At 45.3% G+C, this 12,123-nt stretch overlaps 2 protein-coding genes across 2 annotated transcripts in view; one reads left to right on the plus strand and one right to left on the minus strand.

The window, feature by feature from the left end:
• The window catches only part of LOC134457058 (probable G-protein coupled receptor 153), a 70,051-nt gene extending 61,524 nt beyond the window's left edge, over positions 1–8,527 (plus strand). The window contains exons 5-7 of the mRNA XM_063208822.1: positions 1,760–1,944; positions 4,887–5,201; positions 5,292–8,527. Of these exons, the coding sequence (XP_063064892.1) occupies positions 1,760–1,944; positions 4,887–5,201; positions 5,292–6,092 (1,301 nt within the window). The 3' untranslated portion in view covers positions 6,093–8,527. The remainder of the gene's footprint in view (positions 1–1,759; positions 1,945–4,886; positions 5,202–5,291) is intronic.
• A 2,035-nt stretch (positions 8,528–10,562) lies between these two features.
• On the minus strand, positions 10,563–11,916 carry her3 (hairy-related 3). Its single transcript, XM_063209471.1, has 5 exons — positions 11,866–11,916; positions 11,642–11,737; positions 11,452–11,533; positions 11,116–11,317; positions 10,563–10,578 (listed from the first exon to the last, which is right to left on the minus strand). Exons 1-5 carry the CDS (start codon positions 11,914–11,916, stop codon positions 10,563–10,565), a joined length of 447 nt encoding a protein of 148 aa, XP_063065541.1.
• Between the last annotated feature and the right edge of the window lie 207 nt (positions 11,917–12,123).

Below are 12,123 nucleotides of genomic sequence, written 5' to 3' on the forward strand. Positions count from 1 at the left end.
TTCTTCTTCTTCTTCTTCTTCTTCTTCTTCTTCTTCTTCTTCTTCTGCTTAACTTGACTCTGTGCCCGTTGTGCCAGACATAATCTCTAAGGGTGGGCTAGTGATGATTACGTGAGGCGGGGGACACTCATTGGATTTACCATGTGACCTACTTCTCTGTCTGAGAAGGTATTTAGCTTAAAAAAAGAAATGGCTACTCTCACTGCTGTTTTTCACAGCACCGGCAGGGACAATACCAAAGAAGCCATATATTATGATAGACAAATCAGGGCCAGCGATGCACAGAAGCATCCTCTTTAAAGGACCAATCACTCACATGCAGTCCTGAGGGAGAACGTGTCTTGAGGAAAAGGCCACATTTTCTGCAGGCTGTGTAATGGTATACATGAAACGTCTTATTTAAATAAATGGATGCCATCATTTAAATGATCCCATTAGGAGTCCCAGACTGTATGTTGAATGATGAGATTTTGTCTCATTATATGGCCGGATATCTTATGATCATGTGCCATTTCCAGTCATTTAAATAAAGAATGAGGCTTCACTTTACAATTTCCTTCTTGATGGTTGGTTCATTCTTCTTAAGTAATACTTGAAGACTTTCAACACCAAGCAAGAGACATCCTTCACTCTCTTCAAATGTGGCTGTTTACTGTATGTCTTGTGATTCAATTGTTATTTTTGTAGACTTGAATCTTGTGGGATTTGTAGTGTGTGTGTGTGTGTGTGTGTGTGTGTGTGTGTGTGTGTGTGTGTGTGTGTGTGTGTGTGTGTGTGTGTGTGTGTGTGTGTGTGTGTGTGTGTGTGTGTGTGTGTGTGTGTGTGTGTGTGTGTGTGTGTGTGTGTGTGTGTGTGTGTCCGTCCGTGCGTGCGTGCGTGTGTGTGTGTGTTTGTACGTGGCTATTTGTTGTTGTGTGATGTGTCAACTTTGTGCCGTTAATGTCACCAGCTCTTCTGTTCTATTCTACTCTACTCTTCTTTGCAGAAGGTTTGCCTTGTATAACCCAGCTGAGTTGTATGTATAAGGGTTGTTCCTCTCTCTAAAAAAAGCAACTGACCCGCATGCTAAGCTAATGCCTGTGCTAACCTCATCGCTCATCTTGCAACTGGCTCCCACTTTAACCACAAGACCAGCATTTTACACTGTACTTCTACATCCGCCCCCTACTCTCAAATCCAGCCCAATCAAACCGAATGGGTTACCACACCGACCCAGTCACTTCAAAAGTAAAAAGCAATACAAATTATTTTAATGACATTAACAAAATTTTACCAAATTGTTTTCTGGTTTTGCACACCTATTCACGTGTGCCATGTCATACAATAGGCCCTGCCTCCTCTCCAAAGAGAGGTGTTTTATTTCTGTTTATTTTGATCAGCACTCAAGTGCACTGCACCACTTCAGTGCCCACCGGCCAGCAGCAGCTCTCCTATTCAGACAGATTGCTTTCCAAGAATGAATGGGGAGAAGATGAATGAACATTGACATCCAAAATACTGAAATCCATATGGATTGATCTGCATCTGTCTTCACTGCGCTACAAATAAAAAGCACAAGCCCACAACCTAATAATCCCAAAGTTCAGCTCAGATATCGTCAAAGGAGAGACATGGGAAATAAAACACGCAAGAAGATGCACTTGTCTTTTTTTTAACTTATTCGTCTATCTATCTATCTGTCTATCTGTCTGTCTGTCTCTGTGTATTCTTGAGTCCATTTGGTTTTGAATTCTGATATATATGCTTTCTGCATTCGCAGAAAACAGCCAGGATGGAGCCTTTCATCCGGACTTAATTTATGACAGACCGTATGACTATAGCCCGGGGCCCGATATCATGACGATAGACCGTATTGCCAAGTACGAATTCTCAACCTTAGAAAGGGGTGTGCCCCACGGTTACCCATTGAGGGAACACCAGGAAGATAAAATGCAGTACTTGCAGGTATATATCCATTGATTTATTTATTTTTTAACTTTATTTTCCATTTGAAAAATCATTTTGCAGAACAACCTTCGTATGGTGATAAACCTACATCCAAGATCTTCTGACTTGTGCATGCTGCATTTTTGGCCTTCTCCATGAGAATCCATAATACATGATTGTCTTTTTTTCCATTTCAGAGGAAACAAAAAACCCTTTAATAACTAAAAAACCCCACCTATTACTCACATGCTCTTTTGACATACCCAGACATGACATTAGGGACAAGTGTGAGTCAAAAGAATAGTCTGCCTGAGTAACGTTTGGCAAACAAGGCCAACAAAGGAGGGGGGGCTCATCCTTATCTCCCTCCGAGCAGAGCCCCTGTGTGACAATACGATGCCGCCTTCTGCTCCTGCACCAGAGCTGTACACCCGCTGCCATCCCAGCACAAGAGAACACCAGTTAACAGAGAAAAACGTCATTTCTCGCACATTTATTTCCATTCAATTCCTCCACCCTGACAATTGAGGGTTTTTTTTTTATTTTTTTAATCCGAAGCACAGACTTCACCGTGTTACAGATGCCTTTTAATCTTGCGCAGCACCCCCTTCTTTCTCTCTGGGTTGGTGCTTTGAAGCCCAGTGCTACTATGTCCATGCATGCTTCACTGGGCTTCATCAGGGAGTGTTACCTGATACTTTCTCCCTCCTCCCCCTGAAGACGTGCATTTTAGAACAAAACAAAAAAATGCCTTTGCAAGCTGTTTGAACAAGCTGTGTAAGAAACTGTGTTTCAGCAGCCTGACTTTGGGGTGGAAAAGGCACTGGCACAGCAAACCTAACCATCCATAGCAAGTCAAAACAAGTGCAGTATGTTTTGTTGTGGCCTCCACCCTCCCTTCCTTCACCACATTTGAAAAATAAAGCCAGTAAGCAGTAGAGCTGTAAAATGCTCCTCTTTTCACCTTGAAATCCCAGCAGCCATCGCTGAGCAGAGCATACAGTCTTCAAGCGGTGATGTCTGTCTGTCTGACCTCATTTCGCCACAGCATAAGTCCTCCATGTTTGTCGTCCTGGCTAACTAATTGTCTGGACCCCATCTTTTCCAAAATACACCGTAGCACTGCCGGGCCAGACTATGGGCTTTTGATGAGGACACACACATCGCTTGGCGGCTGAATGCAGAGAATGCAGCCTGATAATATGTGAACGCAACACAACGCAACCCCTTAAAACGACATCCTGCACCCACCCCAACCTCCTGCTCACCCCACAACCCCACCCCAGACCTCAGACCTCAGACCTCCAGCTCTCCCCTCACATCCACACATCCATCATAGTGCTATCTCCATGCCTTTTCATTGCAAAATAGGAACAAAATTTAGCACTTGCCCTTTAACCTTTTGGTTTAAATTGGTAAATAACAAGAAAAATACTTGACGGACTGCCCCGACTCTCGGCGGTGGTAAAATAAGCAGAGTGAGAGCTGTTTCAATGACGTTTTTGCAATAAAACGCCGATGCACTGTGATGGCCCACTACCAAATGCCATGTAACCGAATGCCCACCCCCTTCCATTTACAGTACGTCTTGCATAGTCTAGAATGGAGTAACCCGTGAATGCTGGCTGCCCTTCATGCCTCTAACCCCTCCCCAGCAGATACACAGCCTAATGTGTCAGTACCAGCCAGTAAGAACCTGTCTACCAGCTTTGGACATTAGGCCCCATTCCGTTTCCCCAAGACTGGCCACTGATTTCCCCAAGATCGATTACACAAGACTGTTGTGTGTGCGTGTGCTTCCCTGCGATGCCACAGATTCTAGTTTTGACATAAACACAATGCCAAAGTATTATTTGAGAGATGAGAGGGTATACATGACAGACAGGAACCCTGCTTCTTGCTTAAAATAATACCCTGTCTCCACACAAAACGGGCTTGTTATCTTATATGCCAGTAGTGGTCACATCCAAATGCAGAGGAGAGAGGGTGTCTCTTGCAAATAGATAAGCGCGAGTTTGGCCTTGATGTCCCCTCATCGGCCCGTTTCAAGTGCAGCTGGCTTTGACCCAGCATTTGATGTGCATATTCTGGTGAGGCTCTGCTGTTGTACCTCATCATACACCCCGTGCTACTCCTCTCTCTCACTCTCACTCTCTTTTTCTTCCTCTCCATCTCTCTCTGTCTCTGTCTCTTGTCTTCTCTCCGTTCCTCGTGGTCCATTCAACGCTGATGCTGTGCTTCCCTCTGCTGGTCAAACGTCACACTGCAGGCTTGTGTATTGTATGCTGTTACCCTGCCCACCCTTGCCCTTCCTCCCTCCCCCTTCCCCCCCCTCTTGAACCTCCCCCACCCCCATTCACTGAGAAATGATTGCTGCACAAATGGGGTGCTCTGGTGCTTTAGGCCTTGTGATGTATGCTTTGGGATGCTAGTTTTTTAATATATATATATAAGACAGTGGTCTAAATACAACACAAAAATGAAAAGCCTGACATTATGTCCTCTCTTGCTTAGTTCTCAGAGCAATGTGGAATGTGAGTATCAACAACCTGTGTCTTTAGTTCTGACAACCCCCCCCAACTCACACCAAAATGCTTTTTGTTGTTTTAGTTTTTTTGTTCTTGTGTGTGTTGATTGAAAATGATGTGGTGACTATCTCTGTCTGTAGTTAGATTGTACAAACCATATAACAACCATTCATAACATCTACTGTATATTCAAATTGCTACTTTCAAACATTACACACACAACCAAAGTACACAGTAAAAGCTTTTCCTTTGAATACTGTAAATGATGTCACTAACATACGACATTCAAATTCTTTGTAACTTAGTAGATTGTGTTTGTTTCGATTACTGCTTGAACCATCTTTCCATCGTGCCCCCACTGTGTGTCCAGTCTAACAAGCTGACATTTGCTCCTCTCTGTCCCCCGTGTATGTTCTGTCCCCTCCACGTCAGGTGCCCCCTACAAGAAGATACTCCCACGACGACACCGACATGTGGACCAGCGGCCAGATCCCCTCCTACCTGCACCGCTGGGGCTCCACGGAGGACATCATGGGCATGGGCATCCAGCCGCACTACAGCTCATCGCGCCACCACCACCACCACCAGCGCCGGATGGGCAGCCTGGTGTCCTACCATGAGGAGGGCTATGGCGGCGGTGGTGGTGGTGGGGGTGGGGGCAGCGGCGGGGGCAGCGGCCACTACCGGCCCAAGCGCCGACGCTCGGAGGACAGTGGCTACGCCCTGCGGGGCCTGCCACGCGTGGCTGTGCTATCCGGCAGCGGCGGCGGCGGCGGCGGTGGCCTGAGTGTCGGTGGCGGAGGGGTCATTTACGCCGGTGACCCGCGGGGACACGAGGACGACTTCCTCCGGTGTTTCGGCCGCGACGAGGTCATCAGCTTCATCGACGAGACGCCGCTGGCCAGCCCCATGAAGAGCCCGCGCCGCGCCTCTGCCATCTCGCTGCTGCCCCAGTCCTTCGAGGTGCTGCCGCCGCCGCGTGGCAGTGGCACCGGGCAGCCCGTGATCATCCCTTTCCCGCACTTCCCCCTCACCCACTTCGATCGCGAGCCCCAGGCGCTGCGCCGCCTCTCGGACCACAGCAGGGGCTGCATGCTCACCGAGCTGCCCCAGGACCATGGAGGCCGAGGCACTGGAGGAGGTGAGAGAGGAGAAGGAGGAGGAGGAGGAGGGAGCCGCAGGGGGAGCAGGCGGAGCAGTAGGGCCATGGTGGCGGTCACCATGGTGGATGGCTCCCCCCGCAGGGCAGGGAACGGTAGTGCGGGGTCGCCTGCTGCTGGGAGCAGAAGTGGTGGTGGTGGCAGTGGTGGCAGTGGCTGCAGCTTCCGGGACTCCAAGTGTGTCACAGCACAGGACATGGGGCCTCACAGTGCCGGGGCCACACAGGAGGGTGATCAGGGGCCCGTCACGGTCACGGCCCCTGGCCAGAGACACAGGACTGGCCCCGCCGGGGAGTGTGGCGGTGGAGGTGGAGGAGGGGAGGCCTGGGAGACCGAACAGCAGCAGCAGCAGCAGCAGCAGAAACTCCTGATGAAAATGGAGAGTAAAGGAAGCACAAATAGTTTTATAAGCTCGCCCTCTGCCTCCTCGTCCGGCTACGTCACGTTCCACTCGGACTCGGTCGGCTCCACCACCTAACCCGGAGCGCGAGCGAGAGGAGCGTCTGCACAGCTTCCTCACTGTTGGCTGGTCTTATTACTTATTGACTTTGTCAATGCTCTCTAATGGGAATCCGCTATAAGTGCTGATTCAAGAGGAATGTTTTTGTATTACGAGCACAGTTGAGAGATAGGAGGGAGGGAGAGAAAATTGGACGCCGTTGAGTTTTACCGAGGTTCTCCTGCGTTGTAGAATCGGTCAGCCATGTTGCAAGGGATTCTTTCAAACATCAGCCAAGTCCAAATCACAAGGGAGAGAGTACTGACCTTACAGCATACTGTGTGTGTGAGAGAGAGCGAGTCTGTGTGTTTAACATTCACTTTGATTCCTTTAAAGGCAATGCACAGCATGGTAGGGGGATTCAATGCTTTTAGAGAAGATTGTGGGCAGTACGCTCTCCATTCTGTTTCGTTTTCCCTTTTCTCTGTTCACGCCACACATTTCCCGCGCACAGGTGCACTCTTTTATATGCTTGTTTCTCTGGGTTAGGCAGGGCTTTGTTTATACCAATATTGAACTATTGTTTAATAGCTTCATATATATGAAAGGGATTCTGAAATACTTATTTTTTATCATAAATTGGTTTAGTTTTAAAGTGATGGGTCGTTTATTTATTTTTTTGTTTTATTGTTTTTTTTTCTCCTACTGCCCATAGTTATTTAGGGTCCCAGACTGCCCCTTTGGATCCTTTCTCATACCTTATGTGTTGAGGTCATGTTGTCAACTGAGAAATGTAGATGTGTTGTACTCACAAGATTATTTCCCCGTTTGTACTCATGTTAAAAGTAGACATTGCCTGTCTCTGAGTTTCATATTGCACTTCAAATGCTATTTTGCTATGGTTTGTCCGTTGGTGTGTCGAGGAGAGAACAACCCTGACGTGATCTTTTGGAGCCCACTGTGTGTCTGACACTTTGGGCCAGAGACAAAGGACTTCTTTGGCAATGAAGAGGACAAAAGCGTCTTCATTTCCCAGTGAGCCAGTATATTTACAGTAATAGTATTTCCAGTAAGTGTATCCATTATTTACAGTTGCCCCCGAGATTTCAGGTTACAATTGAACAGATTTCTGCTATATTAAAAGAAAAGTTGTATTTAAGAGTTTAAGACAGGGGTGGTGAACCTATGTCTTGAGGGCCATTTACGGCCCTTGAGACCATCTTATCTGTCCCCGACATGAAATATGACATATTTTGTAAAGAAAGTTAGAAATTACATTTGCAATACAATTAAGATACATTTTCAGGGAACCTGGTGAAGGTGGGGTCTGTTGTAAAGGTTTATGTCTTCAATATAGGCATAAAGTGCAGGGGAAGATCCAGGTTTGTGTTCATAGTACGGCCATTGGAGGACTTTAGGACTTGGACTTGGAGGTCCCTGGAATGAAAAAGTTTCCCCACCCCTGGTCTACGATGTGTCATTTGCATCTGATGGCATGGTGTGTTGTTATTATATATTTATTAGGGACTGTTGTTGACTGAAAAGTGGGAGTTCAGACTCCTGGTTTAGCATCAGAGGAAAGCATGCACGGGTATGTATATATAAGGCTGCCCTTTGCCAAAAAACTGTTGTGAAACTCGCCAATGGTGCTCCACGCAAGTGCAGCTGAGTTGTAGGCCTACTGATCTTTCTGGCAGTGATTACGACCTGCCTCTCGGATCTTGCACTCTGCCATTTAACCACACTGACTAGTCAGTGCACCAGAGTCTTCCACATCATGTTACGATTACCCAGTCCTAGGCCTATATTATATTAAACATGCATTACTACTATACACTGGGCAATATTACAACCACAGCAACATTCCGGCAGGATTTGGAAAATGCGTTGTGAAATCTACAAGAATGAGTATTATTACTAAATGAATGTATTTCCAATAACGCGGGTTAAGACAAAGGATTCAGAGAGGAGATAAGGAAGAACCACAAAATAAATCAATACTGCCTGCAACTTGAAAAGTACCCAGAATAACCTCTTGGTAGCCTAATGTTTGTGGGATTTTTTATTAACTTTTGGCATTGTTTAAATGATTATTCAATGATGTAGCACTGTCAGATGTTAAAGCACTTTGACCTGTAAATTGAAACATTTGGCCATATTCTTTTTGTGGTCTGAGATATTCTGCGGTCTGTGCGTTCAGTTTACACTTTTGTTTCCAATGCATCACAATTTGATTACATACTCATACAGTACAACACCTATGTTTTTAAATCTGTACGTCTTAAAGATAACGATTTGAGATTGAAATTAGACCTTGTTTAGGTCGTTTTTCTTCTTTTTTGGGGAAAATATCAGAGAGTAATTTGTAACATATCCTCTGTTTAAAATACTTTGTCAAACTAATGGAGTATGTTTGATGTTATGTTGCTGAACTTTTGACTTGCTTGAGGTGATTACATTTACATGAAAAGAAACCCGAGTTTTTGTTTTATTGTTTGAAGTGTGCTTGCGTTTGTACAATGGAAGTATGATTCCATGCTGTCAAGGAAAGTGCGCAAAATGTGCCCACGGGTATGGAAATTTCCTTCCTATTTTACACTACGAAATAGAATACTTTTAGAATACTGCCTACAATCAATTAAGATAGAATAATAAAAATAAACATTTGAGAACAGATTTATTTTGCTTTATCTCCTGACCCAAGACAACCACCCTCAAAATGTTTTGTTTTGACAACTACATTGCGCCAAGTGGCTGATGGTGTGCTTGCTTTACTGCTCTAAGTGCAGACTACTCTTGGCCCATTTTGAGACCAAACTAGTCTGGCTTTAACCACGCTCCGTTGGACACAGTCTAATGTTAATGTGATGGGCTACTCCCTTCACTTACCTTTCCAAAACGATGGGCTGCGGTGCTGTGGTAGCCCAAACTCTAAGATTTGGATTGGGCTGTTTGTAGCACGAGTATCGAGAAGCCACAGTTGGCCTCTGTAACGCGTAGTGTCCATGATTCTCAGCCTGATGTCTCGTGCATTTACAAATCAAAATAGGGGAAACATAAAGCAAAGGAATGCAGGAGGACGGAAGTCTTCCCACTGCTGTTGTCCATTCTATCACATTCGAGTTTCCATTACCAACGTCAATAAATATGTATTTCCTTAGTTGCGCACCAAAGCCCGCTGAATATTCACGACTAATCAGGAACTTCAAACCTCACGGTTCGCCTCGGAAGTAGAAGAGGACAAATAGATGTGTTTTGCACATTAAAAAGACAAGGCAGGCTCTCCAGAGTGGCATGGCATAGTTGGAGAGATGTGCGTTTCCTTGGCTGGGCCTGGGTCTCTTTTCACCGCCCCCTTTGCGCGTTGCTCCTGAATGCGCTGTGAAAGGCCGAGGGCGTGCCGCCAATTCGCCTCGCCGCACGGTGCCATCCTCTCCTCGTTATCCGAAATGCAGCTGGTTTTATGACACAACCAACCACCTAACATGCAAATACTGGACCCTGTGGTAAGTCAACTCTAACCCAACACGGTATCCACGGTTTGCCCGGAAAATTTAAGTTTTAAATGGCTCAGCTGACTGCACTGCAAGTGTTCCTATTTCATTCTACTTATGGATTGTGACCTGTGTTCTGCTTGAAAACTATTTTGTGGAAGTACATCATGCATCTTTCATGCATGCTCGCAAGTCATTATATCTTCGTTAATAAATTAGGAAATGACAGAAGTTGCACACACCTTTGTAGTTTCATAAGGATTTCCATGTAGGCAAAACAGCTTCGTGGGAATTATGATTTGCAACAGCACCACAGTGGCATCGCTACTTGGTTTAGACCTTTTGTAAGTAGGTCTGGTAATAAAGCAAAAGCTCAGATTTTGAGGGTGACAATTGTACTCGTCTAGAACAGTCTTCTTTACCATTGCATGGGTTCACATTCAGTAAAAGGACCACACTGACGACGTATTATGGTGTATGCCAGAAAATGCCATAATATAGGCTACATAAACTAAACCTATCCAGTCAACACTCGCAACCTTTTGCAAGCCAATAGGCCTACACCCACTGAGTTCTGGATTAGCAAGAGTTAAAACTATAGCATATAGGCCCATTGTGTATTATCAATAGTTAAAAAACTCAGTCATTTGATGTTGTCATTAATGAATTTGATTAGTGTGAAGATGCTCCCCACCAGTCTTTCACATTGCTCTTGGATGACATTATTTCACTCCTGGTGCAGGAATTCAAGCAGGCCTAGCTTTGTTTGATGGCTTGTGACCATCCATCTTCCTCTTTATAACATTGCAGAGGTTGCACTTTGTAGTTCATTCTAACGATAAGAATCCACCACTTGGGAGAACTATACAGATGGTGAACTCCCGAAATATAATAGTATGATAATCAAAGAGGTGATAAAGCGGATAGCCGTTCACCCTAGACTGACCACTGGAAACATTTTTTATAGAGACAATGGCTGTTGACCACAAGAGACAACTAGAGGGCTGTTGTTGAGTCAGTTGTTGAGGGCTCTGATACCAGACACACAGACAAGTGCAAGGGTCATGAACACAAAACCACGTTGGCGAGATTCAACAGTTCGTGTAACATTTATTACAAAAATAGACATCATGCAATCAACATTGTTTTTCATATAATAAAATCTAAAATAAGTGTGCAAATTATATAATAAACCATATAGACACTCCAATAACCTTAAACATTGGACAATTAGGGCAAACATTGGACTATTAGGTCACCAGGGCCGCCAGTAAGGGTCACAGGGAGACATTAAATGCATGTAATTACACTGTCCTTCAATGGAGAAACTGGCTTTGGTCGAGTATACAGTGCTTCTGTCTTGATTGAGCCTTTTCGTTGCAAATGCGACGACCTGTGGGGCGCTTGGACAACTGTCTTTGCCTGTGGCATTTGAAGATGGAGTTTTTGCTGGCTGCTCAGGTATTCGGTGGGCCTTTCCGGACACTGTTAGGCAGCTAGTCTCAGCAGCAGGATTTGCTTGTTCAACCGCATTTGCAGCCAGTCTTTGCGGACCAAGGTTCGGTGACTTTCGTGAGTGCGCGGCGCTGTCCAAGGTCCTGGAATTTTCGTGGTGCGCATCCGTGCGAGGCAGGCGGCTGGAGAGCTGTGTTAGCATGTCGGAGCGATTCCTCCTTCCGATGTCTGTCATCAGCAAATACTGATCAACACCTGCCAGACAACTGCGGAAGCCTGCTTGGTACTCGGCGAAGTCAGAGTTCATAGCCAGACCTGGAAATCAAGGGCAGAATCGTAAGTTTATCCAACATCTTGCAGGTGTACACACATTATGGAAGACTGGTGAAATGGAGACGAATAGTGCACTGGAATTCTATTTTTCACCAAGAATTTTGAATAAAACTTACCACGATGATTTTTCTGCAATTGCTTCAGATGTCGCACTGTAAGCTCAAGAATATCGGCCTTTTCCAGCTTCCGTTTTCTAATCTGAGGAAAGAACAAAAACATTTAAATGACCTTGCAAACTGGATGCCAACCGATTGGTAAGGCTATGATATGGATAAAATCCTTGCTACATCAAGCGTTGTAACTCACGTTATTTGAGTAGCAGGATTCCAACAAAGTCTTCAACTGATCAAGACATTTGTTGATACGAGCTCTTCTCTTCTTCTCCATAAGTGGTTTGGAAACCTGGAAGTTAACGTAAAGATCAGTTAGGGGAAAAGTTTATAACGTTGAATAGCAGCACAGATACAATAATAATATCAGTGTCTTATCCCCAATCCCACAGATAGCCTAAAGTGTTGATGAATGCCTACCTTCTTTCCACTGAAGACTTTGGGCTTTTCTGGGTCTGCTGCAGCCACCATGGCAAAGCCCAACTTGTTCCTTGTGAAGAGTGATGCGCACTCGAAGTATTTCCAAGCGAGAGTGCAGGAATGCGCTCTTCCTCGGGTATTTATACTGGCAGTCAATTTACATGTCAATGCGGAGCCTGTCAAACAGAGGACAGTGACACTTTGTGTCCACTTGAAAGAAATAAGGAATATAACTCAACGTCACTTCAACTAGAAGTA

Source organism: Engraulis encrasicolus, chromosome 10 (assembly GCF_034702125.1).
Source record: "Engraulis encrasicolus isolate BLACKSEA-1 chromosome 10, IST_EnEncr_1.0, whole genome shotgun sequence".
Classification (NCBI taxonomy): domain Eukaryota; kingdom Metazoa; phylum Chordata; class Actinopteri; order Clupeiformes; family Engraulidae; genus Engraulis; species Engraulis encrasicolus.

What these genes read in the sequence shown, in the direction of transcription:
- her3 (XM_063209471.1), bottom strand. Translation starts at nt 11,916, where the DNA reads ATGGTGGCTGCAGCAGACCCAGAAAAGCCCAAAGTCTTCAGTGGAAAG. An exon ending in AATCCTGCTACTCAAATAAC is followed by an intron (nt 11,534 to 11,641) that starts GTGAGTTACAAC and finishes TTCTTTCCTCAG; the next exon opens with ATTAGAAAACGGAAGCTGGA. An exon ending in ATTGCAGAAAAATCATCGTG is followed by an intron (nt 11,318 to 11,451) that starts GTAAGTTTTATT and finishes CTTGATTTCCAG; the next exon opens with GTCTGGCTATGAACTCTGAC.